Source organism: Echiichthys vipera (genome assembly GCF_963691815.1).
Source record: "Echiichthys vipera genome assembly, chromosome: 20".
Lineage (NCBI taxonomy): Eukaryota > Metazoa > Chordata > Actinopteri > Perciformes > Trachinidae > Echiichthys > Echiichthys vipera.
The window spans coordinates 7,846,851-7,872,410 of NC_139845.1; the positions used below are offsets into that span (position 1 = coordinate 7,846,851).

The 25,560-nt window shown below is 41.1% G+C and overlaps 1 protein-coding gene across 1 annotated transcript in view; it reads right to left on the reverse strand.

Annotated features, from left to right (window-relative positions):
• Positions 1–7,150: 7,150 nt before the first annotated feature.
• The window catches only part of apaf1 (apoptotic peptidase activating factor 1), a 44,285-nt gene continuing 25,875 nt past the window's right edge, over positions 7,151–25,560 (reverse strand). The window contains exon 27 of the mRNA XM_083935119.1: positions 7,151–8,816. Within this exon, the coding sequence (XP_083791245.1) occupies positions 8,670–8,816 (147 nt within the window). The 3' untranslated portion in view covers positions 7,151–8,669. The remainder of the gene's footprint in view (positions 8,817–25,560) is intronic.

The window sequence follows — 25,560 nt, forward strand, 5'->3', positions numbered from 1 at the left end:
GGCTGTCCTCTGCCATCTTTCATGAAACATCAGATTTTTCGACAGCCAAAGAAACAAAGTTAGCAGAATGAAAGTAGATCAGAACGAATCATCATTTCTCCGGCTTTCCATAACACGTATCTGATTCTTAACGTTTCTTATTATATTCATAGGCGAGATTAACTCTGCAGCTTAAACACTGTGCCTCTCTTCTAGATAATCAGACTCAATAGAAGTCCTAATAAGGGTCAAATGCAATTATACTGTACATACAATTACCCCAACACAAAGGCAGAACTTTAATTTGTTTCAATAAAAAGTTATTTAAAGGGTCAATAGGCCTGTTTACAAAGAAGAGCTGTCTTTTTTTACTTATCTCTCTCTCTCTCTCTCTCTCTCTCTCTCTCTCTCTCTCTCTCTCTCTCTCTCTCTCTCTCATTCATTCATGCCTTCCAGCTGGACGGATGAAGAGGTAAGCCTTCTCCCCTCCTCCTCATGCTTCCCTCCCTTTTCCCTGTGGTGTGTCAGTGACGGTGCTGCTGGTCGGGACAAGGTGAGACACAGGTGTCCACAGCATCTGCTCTTCCTGGGCCCCATTCCATATTCATTTCCACTCCATTCCTCTATCTCACATCCTGACTGGTTTACTTAACAATAACTACAGTCAACATCTTTTTACATTTCACCATCTTGCTCTGTGTGACGTAGACATAGCTGTGTTTCCCAAATCAGCCCAAACCAGCTGGGCAGATGGATGAGGGAAGGTGAAGCAGCTAAGGAGAAACGGGAAGCAGCCCAACGCGAAAGGACTTCTGGCACTCGGCCTTCTGGCTCCACGTGGGAAAGCAATAAAGGTGGTGTGCAGCTGAGCCAACAGCTGACAGGAACAGGGACCAATAGTTGGCCAAGGTCAGGAGAACACACACACACATACGCATACCATCCACATGGGGTGAGGATGTAAAAGCAAAACAGGGTCAAAAGACACAGGGGAATGATACTGTGGCGACCCAATACTCAAGGGGTGTCAGAGAGCAGACGGACGACACGTGTGTTTGTGTGTGTGTGTGTTGAGTTGTGTGAGGGCAGAGAGCACTATAATCAGTGTAGCTGCTATTGTTGGCACGCGTCACCAGACCTGATATCAGGTGGACTTCACACTCATGTATAAACACACACAAAAGCATGACTGCGCTGTTTATCATTCTGCTATTAGGGGGAAAAAACGTTCTGGCTTGTTTGGGGCGGCAGTAGCTCAGTCCATAGGTGACTTGGCCGGGAACCGTAGGGTTGTTGGTTCAAGTCCCTATGTGGACCATGTATGGAGCATGGGCTGGTGGCTGAAGAGGTGCCAGTTCATCTCCTGGGCACTGCTGAGGTGCTGTTGAGCAAGGCACTGAACCCCCAACTGCTCGGGGCGCTGGTCACTGGCCGCCCCCTCGCTCTAACATCTCTCCTTAATTGCATGTATAGGTCCTGGTTGTGCATGTGTGTATTTCAGGCCTGTGTGTGTAACATGTATAATAATAAGAGTGAAAAAATTGAATTTCCCCGTGTGGGAGAAAAATAAAGTAATTCTTGTATTTCTTTAAACCAATCAACAACGTGAACCGGATGCATCGATGGTGTCCTTGCCAAACAGAGATAATGCCTTGTGAAATACTTTACAACCAGAGAGTCCAACTAGACAATAATTGAAACGACATAATGCATTTCTAGGAGATAAGACTTGTGTGTTAAGTAGGAATCAATCATCTTGAGCACCACAGAGTAGAAAGGAGTAGAAGGACTAGGGCTCAAACACTTCTTGCTGCAACTTTTTTGCTGCTTGATCGAAAATCAAAACTCACACGGTTCTTATTTTCCATGACTAATCCAAGTCAGTACAGTTAGGTCAGGTCTGCCACAGATTCATAAAGAACTGAAAATACTTGTCCTGTCAACAGGTGGGCTCTTCACAGTCTGCCCGGGGGATTCAGCTCGACTCATGGCTGCTGGTTTTGAGAGGATCTCCTCGTCTCCGCCTTGCGGTGCACTTCCTCCATGGCAGTGGAAAAAATCAAAAATCAAAAATCGTTTGGCATGTCGAAATTTTTTTTTATAAATATATATTATAAATGCAATGTGAGTATTTCCAAATGTAATAGGGAACTTGGTAAGTTAGAAAGGCTGACTAAAAAATAAATTGTTTTGGTCTTTTCATGGAATTTGTTGACAAAGAAAATACAGAAAAAACCAATGAATATATTGAAAAAATTAGCAACACATTAATCAATTTCTAAAAAAATCTATTATTTATAGCCTTATTACACCACAAACATCGATTTAATCACTTCCCTAGGAGTCACACATTACTCCTACCCACCTAGCACACCTCACACCTCTCTCTCTCTCTCTGTCTCTCTCTCTCTCTCCTGACAACGTACTTGTGTGATTGCATTAAAACTCAGCGTCCCTCACTTTTTCAAAGTGCGCTTGTGTTGGGTCGGCTGCCTGAAAATCTGCATGCACAACTGCACATCGCAAAGCCACGGACTTGAGAAATAGCAAGCGGTGAAAAATTAATGAGAGGAAAGAGAGAGAGCAGAGAAAATGAAAACAAAATGAAAGTCTTAGACAGCAGACGGAAAGCCGGAGGGGAGCTCAGTCCTTTTGAAACAGAACCTTTTTATATCTCCTGGGAGTCCACATGCGACTGCAGACCTCTCATTGGGAAACTAAAGGTTTAAAAATTAGCCTCGCATTAGCCTACACACCTAAACCGATACTGCTGTCAAATCAGGCTAATAAGTGGGCCTCTGAACCTTACATTATAAATGACTTTTTAAAGCAGATGCTGTTTTCCAGGATGCAATTTGCTATCTGAATATCCTAAACAATTTCCTGATTTTAGCTCTTACCATGACTTTGTTTTTGTGTTTTTGCTTTTATCATCAAAACAATTACACATTATTAAATCACAAAGGACTCAGTGTCCTTCCTCCGCTCTCACTCTGTAGTCAACCTTCATTGAATCTAAATAAATCTGAAAAAGGATACAGTGAAAGACGCTTTTAAGATTGCAAACATTTTGCAGCCACTCGCGAGGTGCAGCAGCAGAATATTTCTTACTTTTATAGGGCAGACAATATTCAGGAGTTCAAAGGACAAAGCCTCAATCCCTTTTAGTCCCAGTCATGCCACAGTGAATTAGTGCTTACAGTATGACAGACATCAGAGACTGCAGGAAGGAAACCCTGGCCCAGCTGCGACTGAGAGGGGAAGGTGGTGTCAGTAGCGTGTGTGGACACACAGACAGCCAGATAGCTGTAATTACTTCAGCAGCAGACAAAGATTAATTAAGCAGGAGAGAGTAGAATTAATGAGGTTAGCGCACACCTCAAGCAGACTTTTAAAAAGTTCACACCGTTCCCGTGGAGCCTGCAGGGTGTGTGCACGCATGTGTTGACGGAGACGCATACAAAGAGGAGGAAACAAGTTATGGAATTCAATATTCCCCGTTTTCCATTTGGAAAAAGCCACATGAGGGATGAAGTTACGCAAATATACGCTCAGAGGAAGTGTAACGTTTTTGTGAAGCATGCAAAGCCATATGAATTTACTGTTTTAAACCAGATACCTAAAACTAATCTCTCCTTTAAGAGCTGAAAGTCTCAGATATAGTTTTAATTGACACTTTCAGGCAATGAGATTGCAGTTATCTGAACTTGGCAAGGCAGTCCACACAGGTGTAGCTGCGAAAACCGATGAGATCAGCAAGATGCTCATTCTTTCCCGGATGGAGGCCCATGGCTGACTGCGTGCTAAAATCAGACAGCTAAGCTTTCTTTGCTCTTATGCAAATGTGAGTAATCGGAACTTGAACATGACTAAATCCTCCTCTAAATCGTTTGTGTTTCGTGCAGAATTCATCTAATCCACCACCTATGAAAGACACATTGTTTTCTTTCCTCTTTTAAAACCACTTTCAAATCCCGGAACTCATATGTTACTGAGAATAAACTGTCCGATATACAGTATAGGTCTGTGCAGCAGAAAAAGAGGCCACCTTTACATCACCCACTGGACGACAGTAGGCTATATAAATAGAAAGCACTGAAGTCTGACTGACAGCTGGCGACATTGCATTAGCATGTCATATGGTCGCTTCAAGACTTGCACCATGATTGGACCAGTTCCCGAATCGGGCTGGCAGCCATGATGCTCTACAGCGCCCAGAATGTCTAAAGAACCTGAGACAAATGGTTTCAAGTTTACTGTCAGAGGATAAGTAGGTAATGTCGTCCTGTTTCGGGCAGATAACAAGGCCTCTTGTTGTGTGTCGCAGTTCGTCGTTATTCTAAATCTATATAAAGGACGGATTTACCACCAAGTATTCAGAGCTGGCCCTCAAGAAGCATGTGGTGAGATCAACGACAGCCATATTTTACCAGGAAAAGATCTTGGTACAAGGTTAGTTGGGGGTTTCAAGTGGCCTGTTTTTCAGACCGAACTGCTGTTTCTTTGACATTATCTTGTCACTGCAAGGAGGGGAGGCTTGATTTTTCCTAACTGGGGTCACTTTTAAATCTATCTATTGTATTTGTAACATGAAATCTCACAAGGCACAATTCTAGTGAAATGTAATCCAACCATGATTCATCATAAAGCAGAATGTGGCTACCAGATCGGCACACAAAAAAGGTTGCGCCATCCGACACCACGTAATCCAGGTAAGTCTCAGGGAAAGTACACCGCAGCTCAATATTAAAACTTACTCGTCAAGGTGAAAAGTTGTCTTGCGATATCAGTACGTATGTGCAGAGCATCAGCCAGCATCACATAGTCTGGCTTTGACCTCGAAATTTGCATAGAAGATCCCCTCGACCCTTTAAAATCATTTGTGTGGCAGCATTTTGGATTCCAGGTGGAAACGATGAATGGCAACATAGTGACACGAACAGTAGGCTATGTAACCCCTGTAAGAAGACAGTGCAGTCAGCACCATAACGTAACACAACACAGAGCATGTCCGAAAGACACACAGCTAAAATGCTATGTCAGTCAAGTCAAAATTCTTATTATTGGTTAACGGTTGAATTGTTAATTATGAGCATCTCTACTCTAGTTTATCCATTTAAAAAGCCTTCACCGGCCTGGTTACCAGAGTCAGAGGGAGACTGGGGAGTAGATTTCCCAATGATGGGTGACTCATAGTCACATCCCCCATCCATACAGGCGACACTGAGGCTTATGAGCTACTCCTTCTACCAGCCAATTAGATTTTATTTAGCGGATCTATAATTTCCTGTGGGTAAAATGACCTTAATCCTCATAAACACCTCTGCAACAAGCACTGATACTATACTTATACCATTTCTTCATCCAGAAGAATGTGGTAACTAATGACGGTCACACTCACCTTCCACGCCAGCCCTCCACACACATCTGTCATCACATAGAAATCTAATTAATTAGACAATGATGATGAATCACACTAGAGCTTTATCAATCACTGCTGTAAAACATAACTCAGTTGAGGATTGGATCTGAGCCTTCGCCCAGCGATACAAGTTTACTCAAAGTCAAGTGATGGATGTGATGACAGGGAGGTGGTAAAAACATATATCAGCTACATTGCCTCAATAAATGTGAACACCTCACGTCCTCATGGACTGCAGTCCAGACTGTCCTCCAGCCTGGGTGTAAATCTGTAGTGGGTCAGGGTATGTTGAATGAAAGCTTATATATTCCACTACCATTTCAATGTCATCCCCAGTGGCAGCTCCAGGATCTTTTGATTGCTGTGGATTTGTTATTTGTAGGCAAAGGCAAGATGTGTGTACCACAGTTACATCTATTAATTCAGTCAATTGGAGATCCGGGAAATAAAAATATGTAATAAGCAAAATTGTCTGTGTTCGTCTCTATGTGCCCTGTGATAGACTGGCGTCCTGTCACGCCAAATGTCAGCTGGGATCGGCTCCAGCCCTCCTACGACCCCGATAGGGACAAGCGGTTGAAGATGAATGAATGAATGAATGAATGAATGAATGAATGAATGAATGAATGAACAAAGGCTTAAATCAAGCTTTTAGCACTTGTAACCCTTGGTCTTTTAGAATACACACCAAATGTGAGAGCTCTTCTGGATTTATGAAATTAAACACTATTTTTAGAGGCAGGCCTGCTTAATCTGAGAGAGGCATGTGAGCCAACACACAGGAGACGCAACTATGAACACTGGCAGCCTATGAAGAATTCATGCAATTTGCAAACAAATATCACACATATCAGATGTCAGGTGCAAACATAAAACACAAACTTACAGTAGATGGCTGCACACTAAAACAGTAAACTTCACAACCATTAAAATCACAAAACTTGATCTATACACACTGGTCGATCCCTCAATTTTACTGAGTCTGTCACATTCATCAAACCTTATTTTTACTATTAACTGCAACGTTACAGTAGTGTAAATGTATCTATTTTTTACACAAATTTATCTCTGCTATAATGTTGCATTCATATACATTTTTGTATCTTTGGCAGACCCCTGCATTAACTCTGAGGACCCCCTACTGAAGATATCTGCATAAATTAAACAATTAAAAAAATTAAAAATTAAAAAGTGTCAAATGGACTTCTGATGAAAACTAGCCTTTGAAGTATCTTGGGTGCATTTACATTTAAAAAACAATAATGTAAATGAATGTGCACAGCCACTTTTCTTCAATATAATGTCAGCCGATTCCAGACAGTTTAACAGCCTTTCATTTTCTGCATAAAGTATCAGGACAGCTTATTTATAACCCTTACTGAATATACAGTATTTCTTAAAGCCAAGTGCAAACCACGGACTATAATATGGTGAAAAGAGATGAAGACATTATTCATCCTGTTCAGTGGGATGTGAAGCTCATTTCTCCTGACAACAACAATGACTTTTCCTCAGTCTGGGAGTTTCAAGAGGTATGCCGAGTCAGCGGCCAAAAACACTGGAGGAGTCAGAAAATGCAGAACTGATTCACAGATTCTACAGTCATTAAACAGATAGAGTCATCGTTACAAAGGGAACCTACTTAAATCACTGTAAATTTGGCCGGTAACAAAATCAAGACAGACACATATCATCATCATCATAGCATGTGTTGTTAAATCTTTTATAAATTTCACTCACACTGCACCACACCTATAAGAGTATCGATACATCCTTAGCATTATGAGACTTTAAAGCACCAATCGAGAAGAGCACAACGTGAAAATGACACCATTGTTTAGAAATGTTGAAATGCATCCTTACCTCTTTTCATTTATTGTCTTTATGTGCTTATGTCTGCTACCGGACCTAGAGTCTGTGTAATCCCCAGTGCAATGAGTAGATTTGATAGATTACATCATGTGAAGGGACACTTGCCTCTCTTTTCACACACTAAACACTCATCTGTATTGTCAAATCAAAGTAGGGATCCACTTATATGTCTGAACAAGGCATCATTAGCAAAAGCTTCATGAATGATTGCAAGATTGCATGATTGCTTCAAAGTGCTCAGAACAGGAAAAGGCTCAGTAGTTAAGACAACGTGCAGATAAAAATGTGTGAAAAAAGTGGTATGCCATGTTAAAAAGTGCTGGCACAAAATAAAAAACAGCAATTAATAAAGCACCAAAAGTGCCTTTTAAGATTTGCAAGTGGAAATTTGATTATAAATTATAAATCACAGTCATCTACAGGCAATTTTCCTCTAGAAAACATTTACTTTTGAGCTGACTTCAAAAGTACAAGTAATTTGAATGTACAAATATACACAGCTTTCAAAAGATTTTCGGATTCAGCTTTAAATGCCTAATCATTAAAACTTAATCTAAGTTTAAATTTTTAATGCTCAAATTTTTAGTGCATCAAAGTGCAGCAGAATTTCTATTTCTGCTGGTGGATTGAGAACGCAAAACTCCATGTAAACAAAACAAAGAAATCCCCCCCGTACCCACAGTATTCCCATTCAGACTAAGGCTGCAGTGTAAATAAAAGGCCCCAAACTGCTCATCGTAATGGCCCAGTTTAGGCCAGACACGCACGATTTACCCTCAACCATGACATTACCCTCAAGATTAAAGATAAAAAACATCACAGCATAGATGAGTCAAACTGACTTCAAGACTCCTAACGGATCAACGTGCATGATAGTTTATAATGATCACATACGGCGGAGTGGAAAATCCCTCACATCACATGCAATAATGTTCAGCCCTAATGCATTATGTATTATTCACATTTGATGCAAGGATTACATGTCTTTAACCTCTTGATACTAATGATTCAAAAGATCTGCTTGAGAAGACCTGATCGTCACAAACGCTGCTTTTTAATGTACCGTTCCTTGCGTTGATAAGAGATTCTGCTCGTTTTTATCGATGACAAAAGCATTTAGCTGTATCCGTCTTCATGTGTAAAACAGAAGGAGTGGAGCAGGAGACTCTTTGTGCTGTCGTGGAGCATCTACACTCCCAACAGTTGAACGTCGCTGGTTAAATTTTTTACTTAAAGCTGGTGTAAATCGGTAAAGTCAAGTAAGCAGAATTGTATGGTTCTGGGATGACGCAGCTTTCTGCAAGTGTCCTTGATGCAACAAAACATGTCTACTTCTGTGTACAGTCTCTTGTGTTTGGATGGTGGTGTTTTGTTCTTTTGAAGCGTTCGCAACATCTCACGCCACCCTCTCCAGGATGTAGAGGATGCCAATGCTGTCGATGGTGACGAAGGTGGAGAAGTCGGATGAGACGTGGATCCTCTTCAACGCCGTTCCCGTTGGAAAGAAGGTCTGCAGGGCCTCGCCTTTCTCTACATCCCACCACTGGATGACAGACAGAGAAAGAAAGAAAGAGAGACTATTGAAATGCTTCAGGCTCTTAACACACAACACTGCTGCAGATTGTTAATTAGTGAGCTTTAGAGGTAGTAGTAGATGGATACTTTTGGACAGAGCCAGGCCATTTTACCATTTTCCAGCCTTAATGCTAAGCTAAGATAACCATAATATAGTAATGTAAACTGATGCATAATTATTATTTTTCTTGTTTTCCATAATCTGAGCATGTAATCTTAGCATGTAGATGTTAAACATAAGAGGCCCCAGAATGGAGCCTTGGGGAACTCCGCATGTCATATTTGTCTGCTCAGTTATGCTGCAACAGAAAGTTCCCCAGTTTCAGTCTTTCTAGTTATACGCTGTGGTCAACCATGTCAAATGCAGCACGGAGATCCAGTAATACGGTAAGACTGAAATTTGTGTGTATTAAAGAATTGAAAACCTTAAGAAGTGCAAACTCAGTTCTGCTGTGTAGTCCAAACACACCACAGAACTAGACACTATAGGCTTTATTGGAGAACATTGAGACACAAACAGGATGAGAGAGAAACTGACTGAAAGCTTTATATTTGCTGCCAAGAGGACCATGATGAATTTAATAGTATTATATTACCAGACTCAAACTAACACACACCCCCTTGGGCACCCTCAAACACACACAAATACAGACACATACACGTAACCCCCACCAGCTTTCCTGAGAGATTCCGTTTAATCTCGGTTTAAAGTTGACATTTTCCATTGAAGCTCCATCTCAGAGGGATGAATCATCAAAGGCACATCAAGTCAATCATTTATAGTCTGGCATGAGTATGAGTCTGTATGAGTGTGTGCGTGCGTGTGCGTGTGCGTGTGTGTGTGTGTGTGTACATGTGTTCACATTCAACTTTGACAATAACCATAATAACTTTGCTTCAAATTTTCCATTTTAATAAAAGACAACAAGGTTAAAGCTTTAATGGAGTTGGTTGTTCCAAAGCTTTAGTGGCTCTGCGTGTGTGTGTGTGTGTGTGTGTGTGTGTGTGTGTGTGTGTGTGTGTGTGTGTGTGTGTGTGTGTCTGTGTGAGAGAGGAAAAGAAACCAGGCCAACTCCTCAGTTTCTCAACAGACAGGCGGACAGACAGAAGAGGTGGCGGCAACAGATGTCTAGCTTACAGAACAATCCCAACACACACAAACACACACAGTCCATTAATCACACAAAACCTTCCACATTATTAAGGGGATATTTCTGATATGGCATAGAAGCATGCTGTATGCCTTAGAATCCCCCCCCCCACACACACACACACACACAGCCATGTTATACCGTAAATATACTGCAGTGTGTCTATGTGTACACACTCAAAAATGGCCCAGCGTATTTACGTTGCTGCAGGGGGGTCACAAATCCATGGGTACACACACACACACACACACGCACACGCACACGCACACGCACACGCACACGCACACGCACACGCACACGCACACGCACGCACGCAAGCATGCACACGCACAAACTTGTTTCTTCACTTAACCTTTCTAAAAATAACTAATTATTGTCACATAAAGGTCTGTACTGTTGCAGGTACAGATTTGTGAAGTGATGTTGGACCAGCTTTACATGGAACAAAGAACGGGATCACGTTTGACTTCAAATAAATAGGCCATGAGGGGGGTCAGTGTTGAGTCATTTCCTGGTGTGACATCTCTACGTAGGTCAGATCCAACAGTAAATCTGTATAAATGTTTTTATTTAAAAAGGGCTCAGATAACTGTAGGAGTCAGCAGCTTGCTGACCCACATTAATAATTCACTTTGCAAAGAGAAATCAGGGTTCCTCATACACGGTTCCTCCTCTCGCCCTTCACCTAGAATCACCCAGGAATTAGACAGGAAAACATACTTACACACATAAAAAATATTTCTTACAAATATTTGCATTTACTTTAAAGTACATAATGGCTATTATCATAAATGTTATGTTTACGTTTCTGCGTACAGTCCCATGGGTAATCTGTGTGATGTTTGTGACTTAAGAGTGAGCATGACATTTAGTCAAACTAATTAATGCCGTGTTTCTACAAAAACATGCTGCATAAATATAAACATGGACTGGATCACACATCTAAACATGTAAATCAATGTTTTGTGTGCAATTTAACAACATCCTCTGAAGATTACTGGACTACATGAGGTCTTTGATTCACTCAGGGTGAGAAACAGATGCACAACAACTGTAATACTAATTTTGTGTTTGTACGGGTGGCAGCAACACTTTCAGCATCTTGCTTATTTGTCTCTACAAGCTGACAGACATAAATACTGATGTGTATGTGACTGGTTGGGCTATTTGTTGCTACCAAACTAAGTTTGTAAAAATTCTAAATGTCTGTCTTGTTTTTCCGACATTGCAACATGCATCTGATCCGTCACCTGCAGAGCTGAAATACAGCAGATCTTGTTATTAGATGACGGTTTAAACACATAAAATTCACTGGTCTGGTCTTCCTTAAAGCTCAATAAGTCCAATTTTATATAACATAAAATGCAACAGCTCTACACTGCTTGCTCGACGACTGATTTGAAAATGGTACAAATCCCTTTTAATAAACACGATTGTACTTGCATGTATGTGTGGGACAGGTGTAAGATGTGGTGTTTGAGCAGTGTGTGCAGATTTTTAGCAGATTATAATATACTCGCCCTTTGGCAACCACAGTTTCCACCCTAGAAGGCTGAAATTTAGCACCGGATCAAGAGTTTGTGAGGTTGTGTGTGTGTTTGTGTGTTTGTGTGTTTGTGTGTTTGTGTGTGTGTGTGTGTGTGTGTGTGTGTGTGTGTGTGTGTGTGTGTGTGTGTGTGTGTGTGTGTGTGTGTGTGTGTGTGTGTGCATGAACGCATGGATGCATGCAGGTCGCTGCTATTGCAAATTTGCGATTTCTACCGTGAAAAGCTTTTTTTTTTCTCAGGCCAGTGGGAAACTGTGCTTACGGACGGTTTTGATTCAGTTTAAAAAGGTCAAGTTAAACCAGATAATTGCACAGGCACGGTTAAAGACGAGCACTATGACGCTGCAACAGCAACAACAGAGAAGCTAAAATCAAATACTGACAACCTCATGACCGAGCGAAGAACATTTCAAGGGCACAGAACGATAACTACGTCATATCAGCCTCAGTTGAAACACCGAATGTCACCATGTATGGTTTCGTTGGCCTTACAAAAGACATGAAAGTAGTCTTCTTGTGAAAGTTCATAACACAGAACATCAAAGGCTGCAACATATACTCTCTTTTTGTACAGATCATTAAATATAAATTAAATCTGGATTGTTTTGTCCAGAGATGAAGAGAAAAGGAGAGATGTGTGGCTGGATGAAGAAACACAGACAGGATAAAAAGGTGAGATCAATAAAGATGTGGAAGGATAAAACAAGGATAGAGACAGAGCAGGTATCAGAGAGGGAGTGAGACCCTTGGTTAATGTGTAATTGCATGTGAATGGAAAGAAAGATGGCTGCCAAAACACTGACAGCTCAAACTAAGAAATAACACTCAGATGCTCGCACACACAAACGTATGTATAAATACAGAAATAGACAGCCGAACAGACGAGGGAGAGAGAAGAGATGTCAAGAACAACAACGCTTAATCCCATGACAAACAAAAGCAACAGACGAAACAGAAAACAAAACTCCAACTGGTAAAAAAGAAAGGGATTAGGAGAGAGACGCGTGGAGAAAAGAGATGAATAAATGATTAAAAGCGTCAGATGGAGGGAAATGCGTGGACAGAAAGTGTGAAAATGTTAGCTTCAGAGTGAGACTGGGTTTACTATGAAAGAGGGGGGGGGGAAAAAACACTATGTTGAATCATTTACACCAGAGTACAGGGACGAGACTAGACTGGATTCCATGCCTGTTTATGCATTTTTATGAGAAGGAGACATACGAATACTGTGAGATTTATTCGATCCAAGATAAAGAAAAGCAGAGAGAAAGGGCGAAAATGAAGACGCACATGGGAGAGAGGTAAAATATAGAAACCATACAAACACAGAAAGGTGCCCTAAACAAAGTAGCAAATTCAGATTAAAGATGCTGTTAACAGAAAAACACATTCATCATAACAACAGCTGAGATAAATCTCGTTCCATAAGGGTTTCTTCCCTCTTATGGGAGAACACAGCAGTGGTTTGTATGTCACACCAAGTGTCCGTATCCTCAGAGCAGATGGCTGATGTGCTGATATCAACACCATCCCTGATTTATGGGATAGCTAGTGTTGCATTTAGATGCTAAATGACTATACAGTATGTGTGTGTTTCTTGTTGATGAGAGGACAATAACTCCGGGCGTGTTAACCGCGTTGATTATCTTGGTTTTTCTCCACAGACCATAGATGGAAATATTTCTAAAAATCCTGCGCGTCATCCTTACTTCTTCTTCTTTGCTGTTGAAATTACCTCAAAGGATGGGTTTAACGACGGTGTTCAGCTCGCTACGTGACTACTAATGCGAGAGACACACACACACACACACACACACACACACACACACACACACACACACACACACACACACACACACACACACACACACACACACACACACACACACACACACACACACACACACACACACACACACACACACACACACACACACACACACACACACACACACACACACACACACACACACACACACACACACACACACACACACACACACACACACACACACACACACACACACACACACACACACACACACACAGAGAGAGAGAGACTTGAGTGGAAATATATCGAGAAAAGCATGAATGCATTACCATGAAATCGACACACTCTTCATTAGAGTGTTTAGATTCTAATCTAACATTCATCAGGCAAATGCAGGTCATATAATGAGGATGATAGACTGGAGATTATTCCCTGGAACAGCCAGTATTATTGACTTCCTTTGATTAAATTCACACCAATCCCAGGTGAAAACACGGTAGGTGTGAGAGATAGTTCAGTATTATCATTTATCCACTTGTTATTGAATTACCATTTTATGTTTGATTTTTTTTTTTAATTGAAAACTGACAGAATTGAATGGTTGAAGCTTCGGTTTCACAGGTTTGAAACTTTTTGTCTACTGGTCTAAAAAAAAAAAGAGAATAGTAAAACAGCAAAGTAAGTAGTAACATGGTAGAGCTGTGTCGTAAAAAGGCATTCACTGGTCAGACTCCAGGGAATTATTGTTGAATGATATTGTTCACACTGACAGGTGTTAAATATTTAGGACCCTCATTGATTTTAATCTAGAGGACAAAATATTGCAATATAATTCAACAGCACCACAAACTACAGCCTCCAAATAACATCTCAGCAAGTCGCCAGTAAAAAAAAAAAAAAAAAAAAATCGCATAATATTTTCATAGTCATTTTTCATGCAAAACTGTCAGAAAACGTCGTTTTCAACCTCTCAGATATGGAGATTTTATGGAGAACAAATGAAAAGCTTTGAGTTAACTAACGTGTTTATAGGTCTGCAGCTCAATCCTTCATTGTGTTTAAAGAATATTGATATGACAGAGTAAAAAGAGAGTCGGGGGTCGAGAGTATACATTTGTTGACTGCTTTGGTGGAGGGAAAACAAGAAGGCCCACTGAAGGCTTATCTATAAAGCCACAGCACTCTGCATGTTCAGATAATTGTCCTCTCAGTGTCAGGCTCACATACACCAGGGTCAGAAACACATGTGGGGGAAGCCGGGGAAACGGGAGTAACCCTGATTTATTTCAGCTAACAGCAGAGGAGCACTAAATCTGCTTCGACAGGCCCACCGATGTTTGCTCTCCCGAAGCTAAATAGGTCTGCTTATTCAGGCTACCTGAGGGAAAGTCAGCACCGCTTACATAACGGAAATACCTGTCCATGTGTGTTCTTGTGAGGGGCTGGAGAGATGCTTAGGTGTGAGCCAGCGCATAGTTGCGTCTTTCATGAGGGGTGGAGGGTAGTAATCCATCTTCCTCTTACATAAATAGCTCCGATACAGAGTCCAGGGGGAATAGAGAATCATAAAGACTCTACAGCGCAACGGGAGGCACACAATGGATGGGATGCAGGAGGGGATGCCAGCTGGAGTACACTCAGGCGATTTCGTAAGGCCACCTCCATTTCAGAGAGAAGAAGTGAGGGATTTAGTATGTGTGTGTGTGACCAGGCCAAGAGTCTTGCAGAGAGGGAAACAGTGTGACACAGGTTGAATTATTCATCCAAGGTTCTAGCCACTGAAATATTGATGCTCAGACAATCTTCTACACATCTCTCCCTCACACACCGTCTTTCTTTCTACACTTTTTTTCTCCCCAACCGCACAAAACTCTTTTTCATCACAGATGTGTTGCGGGAAATTAAACGGAAACCGAATGCTTTAGGATTAGAGAGGTGGTTACGCTACCCATTTATCACGCACACACACACACACACGCACACACGCACGCACACACGCGCACGCACACACACAGACACACGCACACACACACGAAACATTAGAGAAAGAACAAGAGGCACCAAAAGAGAAAAAGTGACTTGATGCAGAAGAAGAATATAAAAAAATATCATGCACGTAAGAAACAGAAGGAAATGTTGCAGAGGAAGTAGATAAAGAAGAGTGTGGAGTTTTTCCAAACCTAGATGCAGATAGGAACTGTTCTCAGACCACTTAACCAGGTGCTCTCCGTCTAGGTGGTTTCAGTCCAACCACACTGATGTAATTTACAATCTCATTATGCAATACAGACGGATAAACTGATTCACTGGTGACCGGATCATTTTTTCCTATTAGGGACTGTGAAATAGACGTTCTCATTTAATACCATGCGGGTAGTTGTGTTCCCTTCAGAGTTAGCCAGCGTATATTGCAGATTAAATATGTAAGTTCCATGTGAATGCACTTCAAGTTCCTCCTCTGCACTTGTAGTTTGACATTTTGGAAAGTAGCTTTATACGCTTTCTTGCCCAGAGTTAGATAAGAAGATTGACACCACTCTCATCAGTGGTGGTGTTTTGAAGGGGGGATGAATCCAGTGTGAAAACATCAGAATAAGACAAAAGAGAAAAGAAGAGTTCATCACAAAGAGTGTGAAAGAGAGTAGGAAAGAAGAGACAAAGAGCGAGATTGCGTTTTACCAAGCATACACCATCACCAGCCCCACTCTACCTCGTCCTCCATCACTGATATCCCATCTCCACTCTGCCTCATTTCGTCTCGGTGTGATGCGCGCACACGCAAGGGCCCTTCTTCTCCAGCCAGAGAGACAATTAACCCTGGTTTAATGAGCAACGCAGGGGAAGCAACTGCCTCCTGGAGACAGATAAATATTTCACCAGCTCGTGTTTATACCCCGAGCCTGACAACACGAGCGCGGAAACCAGGCCACATTTGTTCCCAGCTCAACTCTTTCAAAGTTCTGCAGTCTTTTGCTTCATGTGGAAATAGCGAATGACTGTGAAGTCAAGGACATGTGGAAAACACATCTAAACGTGATGCAGTTTGACCACATGAGGAAGTTAAAATGCGTCTCTGGAAAAAGAAGAGAAAATGATGGGGAAAATAGAACAATAGATTCTTAGGAGAAAAAGATAAATGCACTTTCAGGAGCTGTTTTACATCTTATGAGTGCGTGCAGGTATTTTTAGAGGCAGGTCTTGCTGCTATGCTGGAGCAGCACTGCAGGGTGCTTACTTCTGAAAACAGCGTGATGGGAGAAAAGCGTTGAAATCTAAAGTGCGAAGGCTGCCTGAACCAATGCGGTGGCCTGATACACCGCCTCATTTACATACACGTCCCTTTTGAGACAGCAGTCATCAAAATGTGTTATTTCCATCTCTGGACCAATTTGGAAGGAGGTGGGGGGTGCAAAATATCAAAGTAAAAGCCGAGGGGTGCAACTATCCCGTTAACCAACATTATACATTAGCAATAACATCCAAGAGGGTTATCTTTATGTTGCTACACAAATGAAAAAAACGCTGCAGGGAGATCAGATGAGAGGTTATTGAACACTTCGTGGGAATGTGGGAAATGTCCAGGAAGTTTTCTTCAAAGCAGCGCTGAAACAACAAAAGAACAGCGAAAGAGAAAAACAAGAAAGTCAGCCAACTCCCTGGTTGCCACAAGAACTGACAGTTATTAATAAAGTGTATAAATAGACTTTCTATAAAGCATCCTTTGTTCATGTGTTTAGCAAAAATATAAACCATGAGGGGATAAAAAAAGAAATGCCACTCAAAGTCTGCCGTAATGTAAAACCGTGACGCAGCAATGAAAGGTGAAGTGTGCTGTGTGAGTCCAGCTCACTCAGGAAATGTGGCAGTTTTACAGTTTAGCTGACTTTAAAAGCATGCCATGATTTTCCTTAAACCACCTGGGTCTGAATGTGAGTGTGTTGTTGTTGTTGAAGTAGAGGCTTGTTCAAGTGCTTTGACTTACAGCTCGAGCAGTAGAAGTGCAAGATTGACTGGGTAGTAGAGCCTAAAACTGGAATCGCTCTATGTGGGGAAAGACTTTGACCTAATGAATTACAAACCACATAAAATTGTACATATGTGTAGTTGCATTATGCTGCCTAAATATGTTCTTGTTCCTTTGCTCCGGCTAGATAAATATAGTGTACAGAAGGTGTAGCAGCTCAACTGCAATGAGGATGGGACGAACAGTATAACTTTACTTACTTTTGTTGTTCTTACAGGTGTTTGTTGCCTACTATCAATGTGGATTTAAAACATTATTCTACCAGCATATATACTAGTACTATATACATGTTTTATTATTACCTCCACCAAGGAGGTTCTTGGCCTGATATTGAAACTTGGTGGAAGGATGTAGCATGGGCCAAGAAGGAGCCCATTCATTTTTGGAGGGGATCCAAATCACGAGGCAGATACACATATTATTTTTCGCTTTTCGTAAACATTGCGGGATAGGGTATTTGTGCTGCATTCATATGACGTCAAAAGCATCTGAAAAATGGGTTCCCGATCTTACTTCATGGCTTTCCTGCTCGTTTCCTTGGCTCTTCGTTGTCACTCAAATACAGGAAACAACTATCAACGTGTTGTTTAAATGCTCTGAGCAATAAAGGACACAACTTCTTTGTCGCGTCCATGTTTTTTCACATTCAGGAGCACAGCAATGCAACACTGGCCTTTCCATTCTAGTATCCAGTTTATTTTACTACTGGTAATATATTTATCCCATGTCTGTTCATCCAGACAGAAATTTCCTCCTCTGTTGCTCTTCCAGAGGATTCTTTCCTTTTCTTATCTGATCAAGGTTTTAGTTTTTCTTTGTTTGAATCAAGGGTCTGAGGGCCGACTAGTTCTTACGATGTGCTATCAGACCACGTCGGAAATCAAGAGTGTTTATACAATAGTTGTCCTGAATGACTACACTCCAAGGCAAGGTGAAAAGCCAGTCCTTATGGAGAGAGGGGCCCTTGAGGCAAATTTGTTATTGGGTTGTAGAAATAAGATTTACTTGGTATTTATCAGGATAAGAAATGAGTATCTGACGGCTACTGCAAGAAATATAAGGAAGTTATTCACCGAAAGAGGGATTCGTGGGGTGATTTTGTCACAACTTCATGAGCAAAGTGAGTTAAATAAGGTGGGATGCTATGTAAGATAAAGAACAGATGGCAAAAGCATGATAAATATTTAAATTTGATCATGTGGCATTTCCTCTGTGCTGTGTTTCAAAGCGCAGCCTTTTCCTCAAACTTCGCGCTGACATCACAAACGTAATACTTTCCTGAAAAACAAATATATTTTTGCACACATATCCCTCTTTGTTGTTACTAGTTGACCCAAAAAACTTGCATATGCAACAAGTTATATCTCTGACTTCTGGAGGTGGGAAAAAGACCTCAGACGGAGGCAGCCAGGGGCAAAATAACTCTTGCTTGAGAAAGACGAATGAATACTTGGACTGACTGATGTTTCACCTCGACAGAAGCGCTGAGGTCTTTGCCAGTGAGGGAGAATGGAGACTCATTTACTTATGGCTTCCTCAATCTCATTATACAAGAATCTTGACTACTTGATGCCCCATCCATCCCTCAGAGAGGTGATTGCATTTAGTTTGCACTCTGTCCTTTTTGCCCAGTCCCACATTACCGCTGCTACGCAACTGTTTCTTAATCTTTGACAGATAATCCGTCCATCAAATGTCTCTTGAGGTCAGGGCAACCTTCGCTCCTTCATTTCATCACGTCTCCCTGCTCTCCATTCCCAGCTTCGAGTGCTGACTGCCTCTAACAGTTCATTAGCCGCTGAGGCCTCATTAGGATGAGCTTAAAGATGATGGCCCATCTGAGGAAGTAGCAGAGAGACAGACCGAGACCTCATGGGTGAAAAAAAAAATCTCCACTGGTCTGAAATGGCGTTACTCTGACCTAATGTACAAAGCAAGCATTAATTCAAAAACAGCATCACGGAGAGAACTATAGTGTGAACATTTTAAAATCTTTGGAGCATTAGCTTCCAGCGAGGGAGGATGGCTCTAAACATAAGGTCACAAAAGTGGATGGATAAAGAAAATGACAGCAGAAAGAAACATTAAAAAAGAACGAAGGTGTGAAACAGAGAGATAAGGTTAGAGGAGGACACGGAAAGAGCAGATCTGGTGGGAACGCAGTGATAAGTAAAATCAAGAATGAAAGAGAGAGGAGCGCAAGAAGGTGAGATAGGGTGAAATTGTGTTTCTCCCATTCTCCTCCATCATAGGCTCAGGTGATAAGTGATGTCTGACAACACTGGTGGCAGAGGGGAACTGTCATCTAAAACACTCCCATCCATCTGGGGATACACTGTTAGGAAGTGTGTGTGTGTGTGTACTACAAATGTCAGTGTGTGAACATGAAAGCAGAATAAGAGAAGCAACTGTGTGGCTTCTGTCCTGTTCCAGTTTAGAGTTGACGTTCTACAGTTCAGGTTTCGACTAGGGGAGAAAATCACAGGTTTCATCACGACACGATAACGAGTCTTTGGACGATAATGCGATATTTGCCGATGTCTCAAAGTCTTCCACGATTTTGATTCGAGTGGATTCAGTTCCTTTATTTGCTTCCACGCTGCATTGAGATGAATATTGTGTGTCTGTCTCTGTTTGAGCCACCCAGCAGATTTCCTGTCAGAACAGAGACGTTTATTTTTGTAGTAACAGATGGTGGAGTCACTCCAACAAGGTAGCTTGCGTGCTCCATTTTAACATTACCATATTCACATAAACAGTTTGAGTAATTCACAACCGGGAGCTGCCCTGAACGGAAACGAAAAACGAAAAAGTGGGTAGTCAGGGTCATCTCGAGGTTAACACTCTTATTAATTTCCTCATCTGGATTTTCCCATATGTGAACAGGATTCCTCTTCAAACTTTTATATATATATTTTTTAAATCAATTGTGGTATGATGGCTGCATCGGTGAGTCATATCAAACTGAAATAGGAGGATGAACAGAACAGAACAGATGCTGATGAGATGGCCCCTCAGCCTGGCCAAGTGAAATACACAAAGCTCAAGAGGAGCAAGGGATACTGATTAAATGCATAATATGTAATTTTCTGCTGCTAGGGGTCTCTCAATCAAAACAATAACAAAAGATGGGAGTTTGGAGATGTTGTTAAGTAGTGTTGGATCATGGAAGTTGTTGTCTACACCACCATTGCTGACTGCAGTGTTCATCGTTTTTTTTCTCCCTAGAGGTCTCCTCTCCAAAATAGATTTACGCAGTGATTAAAACAGTGAATAGCAGTTTAATGTTAAAAATGGGTGGTTTGCCCAACACTGTTTAACAGACACAGGGCATTTCAGAGGGGGTGCGAGGTGAGGCGGCTGCCGCTAACATTTTCAAAAGCGTTTTTCTCTGAAAACTTAACATCCAGATGTCTGATGACCAAAATCCTTCATCTGGTTGGAAATGACCAAGACCTAAAAAGTATATTGTGAAAATGTGACTTTAAACATTCATGACAGCTTCTGACGCATGCAGAAACGGGATATGATGCCATTAACAGTTGAACAGATGTAGCGTAACAGACTTGAACATTGTTCGAAACATTGTGAAGCAGTTTGTTAACTTGTTTGAAATGCTTTAAAAATAAAATCTGTTATTATTTGGGATCATGTAGTACACATCCATCCATCAATTTTCTCTAGCTCAACTGACCCCATTCAAGGGGAAACTTATCCCGCTCGCTTGTATCTGCGATCTCGTTCCTCTAGTCACGATGACCATAGGTGAGGGTAGAATTGTAAACGACCTTCGGCTCTGGTCCCCTCCAGCGGTCCGGTACAACGCCTGTATCACCGCCAACGCTGCACCACTACTGCTACCGTAAGTACACAACTCAAGTTACTCGACAGAGTATATAACATACGTCTTAGATGTCCAGGTTTTTTGACATGTTAATGCAGAAAAGTTACATATTCTCCCTCTAAGGCAAAATAAGGAGAAGCCTCTGTTTACTCAGTAAAGACACTTTTGAATCTGAGAAACTGTTCATTATGTAAAAAAAGATATAGTTAGAAAGATGTGTTTTTGTTTGCAACATGACCACTTGGTGTGAATTACTCTGGGCTTCTATGCGTGTTCAGGATGAGCCTTTTCACACCTGCTGCCTCCCTCTTGGATCATGGCACTGTGACAGATTTTCTCATCACCATTTCGAGAGTGTGTTTGAGCATGTTTTCGTGCTTGTGCGTGTGTGCGTGTGTGCGTGTGTGTGTGTGTGTGTGTGTGTGTGTGTGTGTGTGTGTGTGTGTGTGTGTGTGTGTGTGTGTGTGTGTGTGTGTCAAGGCCAGGTGTGAGACAGGTACAGCATTTCCTGGCAGGACCCAGCGCAGAAGGGAGGAGGACTGATAGGAGTCAGTGTAGAATGTACATGTTCAGAGGGCTGGACCACACCACTTCATCTCTCGCATGCACATACGTACGCACATTAGCACGCACACACGCACGCACATATGATGTGGGGTTTTGTGCCACGTAACGTGAAAAGAAGCATTAGTAGTATTTAATTAAAGACTCTACACAGGTACCTACTCACAGCAGGGGACTGGACAAGCACACATACCCCCACACAATAGCCCGCTGCTTTTAATTACACTCACACCATTCAACCGACCGTACAGAGCGGGAGGGAGCGATAAAACAGAGAAAACAAGAGACGCAAAGATGAAGAAGAAAAAAGGAGTTCGAAAGATGATTAAGTCAGGACTACTGACAGAGGCAAGGAAAAAATAACACAGGCACAAACAAGAAGACAGCACATCTACACGGGGAGCCAATGAGACAAATGGAAAGACGCATACAATAAGGACTCCACACGCTACAAGCCTCACGTTGCATCATATCAACCCATCAACTAAGAGAGCTATGGGAGACATCACTCGCTGTCACTTCTCCTGCTCTCATGCGACCAATAACAACAACATCATCATCCTGTTCAGCAGCGGCAGCAGCAACACACTGAGTCATTCTGTAGAAGGGTTTCTGATGTTCAGAGCTGCGATCAGAGAGGATCTGATAGCTGAAAACGCTCTACTGAATCACATCACGATAAGAAAAACATGCCTCTTCCGCTCTGCTGTGCTCCGTTCTCTTAAGGAATACTGTCAGAACAATAAGGCTTTGTGTATACTTTTTAAATGGATATAGTTTACAACCAATTAAATTAGACTTAGCAGTAATTCCACAAACAATACTTAAAGGGGTTGTTTTTATGGTTCAGTTCAAAATTAATCTCATCTTGCTGGTATTTACAGATGGCCACCAAAACATATTGGCCACATTGTTCAAATAGTTTTTTTCCTCTGTAGATGCACAACAATTTACTTGAACTTTATTGATCCCGGGGGAAATTTAAGCATCCAGTGGCGTATATGACACATAGAAAAAAACCCTGATAGGAGTAAAGAATAGAAACATAAGAATAAAAACACTGTGCAAAGTTCACTCTCCTTTTAGCTCTGTTTTGGTCTCCACCAACTCCTACGGGAAACGTCTGTCCCTTTAGCTGCTAAATGCTCAGCAATCTTTACCTGCTAGTTGCTATGTTGCTAGTTGTCTGTGATGCTGCTGGTGCTGTGTAGGTAGCGTAAAGTATACAAGAGAACTGATCAGAGCGGAACCAAAACAGTAAAATTATAGGCCGTACAACTACAAAAAATGTACTGAAAGTTGCTAAAACACTCTGTAAAGAATTGTCTCTGTGACCCAAGCATGAACCACAGCAGCAGCTTGAATTTCCACTGCTTTTTTATCCATGTGTGAAAGTAGAATAGATATACAGAAAGATGGCGGCCACAAACAGCAGTACACACTCATTATTCCTGACATTACAGACTATAAGGGAAATGTGCACAAACCCAAAGCTCTAGTAACAACTTTCCCTTTACAGTCAGTCAGTGTCAACAAACTGTTTAAAGGTATTGATTAGTGCAGCTTTAAGCAAATATTTCTTTGTCTAGGAAGCAGAAGCAAAACAATTTGAGCTCATTTGGAATATGTGTTTTTTTTTTCTGTGCACGATACGGGAGTATGAAGGAAACAGCAGCTTTGTTCTTAAAATAAATATGCTATATATGTGTTTATATGAGTCTTCAACATGACCTCATTCTTTATCAAATTATGTGGTAAAAATGGATTTCTAACCACTAGTTAGATAAAAAAAAAGCGCCGCTCAGAAAAAACATTTTTCAGAGCCTTTATAGAACTCAAGGCAGACTTCAATATCAATCAGTCTACATCTATGATCCAAATGCACATTTAAAACAATCCCACTGATCCTCCGTAATGAAATCTCTTCCTTACACCAGCTGAGGATGAAGTCTAACCAAACACCCTACTGAGGACGTCCACATGAGTGCCAAAGCCTTTCTCCAAGACTGACAGAAAAATAATTACAGCATCCCAGGGCTTTTTTTTTTACACTATTCTTTCCATAGTCATATCTGAAACAAAGAAACACGGAAGAGATATGGGATGAGGAGGGATTTTTTTGTTCTTATTTATTAAAAAAGTCTGTTTAAAACTCTGCCTTGGTCATAATCATTAAAACAGACAGATTATTATCATTTCTCCCTACTCTGCAGGCTATATTATCTGTCATAAGAGGTACATGCTATCTCGTGGAAATTACAGTGACAGACAGGATGGCCTCTGAGAGCTGTCACCCTCTAAGACGGGCATAATAATCCATCACTGCTCCTCACATCCACCTGCTGATCCGTCAAGTCAACATGCCTTGCTGAAGACGAGTGAGAGGGCAGGAAAAAAAGTCTGTGATGTGAAGTAATGAAGTGATCTGTAGGTCGATTCCCGAATAATTATGAATTATGACTGTCATGATGATGTAACGAAGCTAATGAGCGCTACATTAGTGCTACATTAGTGTATCAAGTAGAGCAGCCTGGTGAAGTTTACCAATAAACAAATCAATGGGTATATAACTTGCAGTTGGTCATTTTAGTTTAAAGGGTAAAACAGACATAAACACAAACATATTTATTAAAGAAAGTATGATTTTTTTTTTATTTAAAAAGTACACTAAGAGATGCAAGAGGCAAAGAAACTTCTAATTTTGCTTATTTAAAAGTAGCAAAAATATTCCAGTAAAATCGACCACTACATATTACTTTACTGTGTATATTTCTACATTGCCGGCAGAGAAACAGCAGGTGAATATATGGGTCAATAGAAATGAAACACTGTATATTAGAGCTTTGATTCTCTGCCTGAACCTGATTGGGGCGCCAGGTCAGGTTCTAATTTCTTGAGATTCCCCCGAGCTTGAATCGGGTCGAGTTAGCATAAATTTCCTGATATTTTTATTTTCAAGAGGAACGCTTCGTGCTATAATCAATAACCTACTGTTGGATATCATTTCAATGTCAACATTTGACTATATCTCATCTGATTTTTTTCACTGCTAATTGAAAATCATCTAACTGACGCCAGAAAACAGTCTCCTGCCTCCTGCCTCTCATTAATGAGGAGAAATATTTTATGGTCTCTATTAAATGTGGCCTATGACAGTGTTAGGGCTTTGTTGAAAATTTGAGAAGATACAAAGTCAGTGATTGTGTCACAAATGTCTGTAACCGCACTGAAAGAACACTCAACTTGTAAATTGTTACTATAAAACTTTATACTAATTTAAAGTGGAAATGAGTGTAATTAACCTGGCTTGGGCCCAAAACTGCTTCTATGGTTCAGGTTCTGGTAGATAACCTAACGTTTTCTCATAATCTGTCCACTGCACCTTATATTTTTATATGTTTCCATTTGCACTACATATTGTATTTTTATATTACTGTTTTGATGCGTCTGTGTGTAATGCTGCTGTTACACTGCAATTCCCCAGCTTGGGATCAATAAAGTATTTTTATTCTATTCTATATCATAGCTGAAACACAGCTGGCTATATCTAAACTTTGGACAAAGCCAGGACAGCTTTCCCCCGGGCTTCCAATCTTTACCCTGAGCTAACCGCCCCCTGACCCAAGCTTTATATTTGGTGTACATATTTAACAGTGATATCGACCTTCAGATCTCTCTGCCACAAAGCAAATAAGTGTATTTCACAAAAGGTTTAACTATTCCTTCAAGTTCAGGAAGTCAGCTCAGCAGATATATTGACCTAATTAATATCGACATGTACGTAATATCATAATAATTAATGGCCGTGAAAC